Raw genomic sequence first — 4,645 nt, 5'->3', positions numbered from 1 at the left:
TCAGGCAGCACAAAGAGAGTTTATTTTGCTTAAAATAGAGAGGAAAAAAAAATAAATATATCCACCCACAATACAAAGAGCAATTTTCAAATCCATGGAGCTCCCCTTGGAGGCTGCCTCCACCTGGGAGGGCAGAGGGAGCCTGACCCTCATGGAGCTGCCCCTCAGAGCTCTGGGGCACCCCCCAAACACGACCAGTGCCCCCAGTCTGACACGGAATGCGAACCAAAGCAAGGGGTCACGTGTCCTCCTGCCATCCTGTCCCCTGTCCTTCCAGGGAATTCCTGGATGCTCCACCTATGTACACTGGATTCCCTCCTCCCTCTCCAGGCTGTTCTCCCAGGATCTCCAGGCCCTGCTGGCAGCCAGAGCATCAGCCCATGTTGTGCCTGTTGCCGTAGCCCCTGGGGTGTGTGTCCTTCCAGTCGTCCCAGTCCCGAGCTTTCCGTAGAGCTTCCTCATCATCCTCCTCCTCCTTTGTCTCCTGCTGCTGCTTCTGCAACTCCTCATCACTTGCACCTGCTGGAGGAGAGGGACAGGGAGGAGATCCAGGCTCTCCAAAGCCCTGCTGGGAGCTGGGCTTGCCAGACAGCAGAGTGAGAACCTTGGGATGGGCTGGGTTGGAAGGGATCTTAAAGCGCATCCAGAGCCACCAGGGACACTTCCACTATTCCAGATTGGACAGGCCAAGCACAATGTAACCCAGTTGTTTTCCTAATAAAGCTTGGATTCTTCCACACCCTGCACATTTCCCTGTTCACTCACCCCCCTCAAGAGGTTTCCCAAACCCCCCATTCCCATCCCTGTCCCATACCTGGAACCCTCTGTGGGGTGGACACAATTCCCTGCTTCCGCCGCTGCTCGTACCAGTCATCCACAGTCATGGTGGGCAGCCCAGGATAGCCAGCTCCAAACACCCTGCAGGGGGACAAAACCAGCCCAGAGCAGGCAGTGAAACCCCCTGGGATGAGCAGAAACACAGGCAAGAGGCACAGGGCTGTTCCATGATCCAATCTCCAAGGGTATCACAAGGTGGGCTTGAGGAAGGCTTTGGGGTGAGCCAATTATGGCAATCCTGTGGTCAAGGCAGGACACAGGGAATGGTTTCCCACTGGGATAGATGGGATATTGGGAAGGGATTCTCCCCTGTGAGAGTGGGGAGGAACTGCACAGGGTGCCCAGAGAAGCTGTGGCTGCCCCTGGATCCTTGGAAGTGTCCAAGGCCAGGTTGGAGCAACCTGGAATAGGGGAAGGTAACCCCAGGACACCCCTGGGAACTGAAGCACACACATGGAAAGTTCAGCACAAATCATGTCCCAAACATGACAGGAAATCTGGTTTCTAATCCATTCTGTGCTTCAGGTGCCAAAATTCCTGCACAGATTTCAGGGTGCCACAAACTCAAGCACAGACACGAAGGAACCACCTGAATTTCTGCATTTGAAGGAGTTTTAGGCTTGACAGGAGAGCACAAAGTGTGGTTGGATCCTCCCATGCATACCTGGCCTGAGCAGCGTCCCGGGTGAGGATGAAGGGTTTCAGTGGAGTCCTGGCAGGCCGGGAAGGGCCACGGGGACCTGCTGGAGCCTGGGGATGCAAACAACAGGGAACTGAGAGGATGAGAATTCCCCCTCTGCTTCCCATGCTGAAGTTATTAAAAGTTTTGTGGAGGAGAAACACCTCAGCTGTCACAGCAACCCCCCAGGATGGAGAATCCAGGCCTGAATTTGGTTTAAATCAGGAATTCCATCTGTGCCTGTACAGGAATCACTTCCTGTGCCTCTGTGCCACCTGCTGGGGTCAGAGCAGAGCAGGAAATGTTTTTTATTGTTCCAGTGGAACATTCTGAGCCCATCATTCCATGGCATCTCCAGGACACCTTGGAAGAGCTGAGTCTGGCAGTGCCAAAAAATGACCCCCCAAAGCAGCCCTGTCAGGAGGCTGTGCCAGCACATCAGGAGCTGCTGCTCCCAGCAGACATCCCAGACAGAAATCCTGGACACAATGTTCTGCACAGGGATTGCAGGTCTGTGGGAATGTTCTGCCATTCCAAATGGGCTGATAACACCTGGACACGCTGCAGAGCAGGAGTGGAGGTTTGACAGAAGACATAAGGGATTTTTTTAATTTCCAAACCCAACTTTTCTTCAGAATTAGGGATCTACAGATAAACCTTTGCACAGCCCAGTTCAGCTCTGATATCCCAAACTCCAGCATTCCACAGGCTGGGACTGTGGGGAAGGTGTGGCAGCAGAGCCCAGCCCAAAACTCAGAATTCAGAATGAAGGAAACCCCATCAGCTCATGCTGTGATCGAGCTCAGTTCCAACTGGGGAGTCACTGAATAAAACTCTGCTGCTGAATTCCCCTGGGATTCATCACCAGGATCCCAGGAGAGCTCCCTCACCTGCCTGGCTGCATCCCTGCTCCTCAGGATCACCAGCTCCTGGTCGATGCTCTCAATCTCCTCCAGGCTGGTGTTGATCCATTTCTGGATCTGGAGGATGTAAAATTCCCGGATCTGATCCTCATCCGCCGTCCCGCTCTCCACAGAGCTGCTCATGGAGGCCAATTTGTTCTCCAGCTCCTTCTTCTGCTTGTACCTGGCTCAAACAACAGCAAAATCAGATCACTGAATCTCATTTTTTTCCAGCCCAGCCCTGGTGCTTTTACCACCTTTTCTAAGGGGATCAACCAAATTTCTTGGAAGTTGTGCTGATTCCTGTTGGAATTTCAGCCTCTCCTGTCTGTTAAAAGCAGCTGTAAAATGACATTTAATTCAGAGGGGCATCAATGATTTCATTCTTCTTCTAAACATTGATGAATCCTTGGAAATTGAAATACCTTCCTGGTAAAGACTGGAAACATCAGCCTCCTGGAGAAAGCAGGACTGAGAAAATGGAATGGCTGGTATGAGCTTATTCCATGTCACACAAATGTTTTCCAACTTCTGTCTCAGGTGGTTTTATGTGTGCAGGCGTTTTTTAAAATATAATTTTGGCTTTTTTGACTTTCTGACCTATTCAGGAATTAGTTATTAAAGGGGAAACTAAACATATAACATACTTCCAAACTAAATCCTTGTGTCCTCCTTTCCTCAGTTATTGTCACTTGAAGAATGAACAATAAGAGCCAAGAAACCTTTGAGGGCTGAGAGGACAAGGAGAATAAAAGAGTAGCTCTAAAAAAGAAACCCTTCCCAATTAGAATATAAATAATATTTTTCTATGTTTTTCTACATAATTTAAGCAAGTCCAGCCCAGTTTGGACCTTCCAGTGCTGCCACAATGAGCAACTCATTGGCCAAAATCCCAACCACAGCACCAAAGGCACCAACCACCTTTTTTCAAGCTATAATGAACTCTTTGGTAGGAAACTTCCAGTCTGGAAGTTTTTATCCTGTCAGCAGTGATTAAAGAACTAAATGTAAGATTAATTATGAAAGATTAAAGAGCTTTTAAGATTTTGAGCAGCTTTTCCTCAGAGACCAGAAACTGGAGACACAAATGCTCCTCCCCAGCCCCACCCATTAAACAGCGAGCCACATCTCTTAATGTGAGCATTTCATGATCAAATTATTCCAGTGCCCAGAAAAACTCTTCCCTATCCAACCCTGCACTGCCTCAGGCTCCTGCTGCTCCCAGAGTGATTCCCAAAGCCTTTCCCACTGCATGGAGCCCACCTTTCAATTTTGGCCGTCCTGCTCATGGCCATGGCCAGCAGGTTGGGCTGGGTGGGGTCCTGGGGGGGCAAGGGGCTCTCGGCTTTCTCCTCGCCGGGGGTGCTTGGGGGCAGCTGGAAAGATCCCAGCCCGTAGTTCCTGCAGAGCTTGAGGAAGCGCAGGAAATGCTCCCGGGCACTCTCCAGGTGCTCCCTTCTCCTGCTCAGATCCACCTGCTTCAGCGTGAGGCCTCCCAGCAGCGCCGGCAGCAGCATGAACTTCAGGTCGGCTGAGGCGACTTCCTCCAGCTCCTCGTTCTCACTGCGAGGGAGAGAGCAGGGAGACCGGAATGGAGATGGGAAAGGAGATGGGGTTATCCTGTGAGGGGGCTCAGGAGAAAAGGGGGATCAGGGGGGACCTTGTGGCTCTGCACGACAACAACAGGAGGGGACAGCAGGGAACAGGGACAGGAGGAGAGGGAACGGTCTCAGGCTGGGCTAGCATGGGCTCAGGTTGGACAGCAGCAGGAATTTCTCCACGGAAAGGGCGGTCAGGCCTGGAAGGGGCTGCCCAGGGAGGTTTGGAGTCCCCACCCCTGGAGGTGTCCAAGGAAGGACTGGAGGTGGCACTCAGTGCTCTGGGCTGGTGACAAGGTATCGGTCACAGATCGATCCTGGAGATCTTGTCCAATCTCAGTGATTCTGGGACTCTGTCCCGCTCCCGCCCCACCTCTGCCCTGCCCGGAGACCCTCCCTGTCCCCCCAGACGCGTCCCCTGCGCTCACCTGAACAGCTCCAGCTGCGCCACCATGGCCGCCGCCCGCTGCAGCGCGTCCAGCCCCTGCCGCACCTTGTCCTGCACGGCCGAGGCTCCCGAGGACGGCTCGGTGCTGGCCTCCAGCTCGTCCCAGAGCCGCCGTCCCAATGCCAGCAGCTCCGCCAGCCGGGGGCCGCCCGCGCCCACCTCCGCCATCATGGGCCGGGAA

The 4,645-nt window shown here is 53.0% G+C and overlaps 1 protein-coding gene across 2 annotated transcripts; it reads right to left on the bottom strand.

Moving 5' to 3' along the window:
- IGBP1 (immunoglobulin binding protein 1) lies at window positions 1–4,645 on the bottom strand. Of its 2 annotated transcripts, none has more exons than XM_033072772.1 (6): window positions 4,445–4,645; window positions 3,682–3,981; window positions 2,407–2,602; window positions 1,502–1,587; window positions 815–918; window positions 1–522 (listed from the first exon to the last, which is right to left on the bottom strand). In XM_033072772.1, the coding sequence occupies exons 1-6, from the start codon at window positions 4,633–4,635 to the stop codon at window positions 374–376; spliced, it is 1,026 nt and encodes a 341-aa protein (XP_032928663.1). In that variant the 5' UTR covers window positions 4,636–4,645; the 3' UTR covers window positions 1–373. The 2 variants fall into 2 exon arrangements, with proteins under 2 accessions (XP_032928663.1, XP_032928664.1); XM_033072773.1 differs by having other exon boundaries at window positions 1–519.

The sequence above is a fragment of the Catharus ustulatus genome, chromosome 14, assembly GCF_009819885.2.
Source record: "Catharus ustulatus isolate bCatUst1 chromosome 14, bCatUst1.pri.v2, whole genome shotgun sequence".
Taxonomy (NCBI): Eukaryota; Metazoa; Chordata; class Aves; order Passeriformes; family Turdidae; genus Catharus; species Catharus ustulatus.
Note: the sequence above shows the minus strand (reverse complement) of the source record. Positions and strands in the feature narration are given on the sequence as shown.

Coding starts and splice junctions, on each gene's coding strand:
- IGBP1 (XM_033072772.1), bottom strand. CDS start 4,635: ATGATGGCGGAGGTGGGCGCGGGCGGCCCCCGGCTGGCGGAGCTGCTG. Junction 1,588..2,406: donor GCAGGGATGCAGCCAGGCAG/GTGAGGGAGCTC, acceptor TTGCATCCCCAG/GCTCCAGCAGGTCCCCGTGG. Junction 523..814: donor CACCCCACAGAGGGTTCCAG/GTATGGGACAGG, acceptor CCTCTCCTCCAG/CAGGTGCAAGTGATGAGGAG.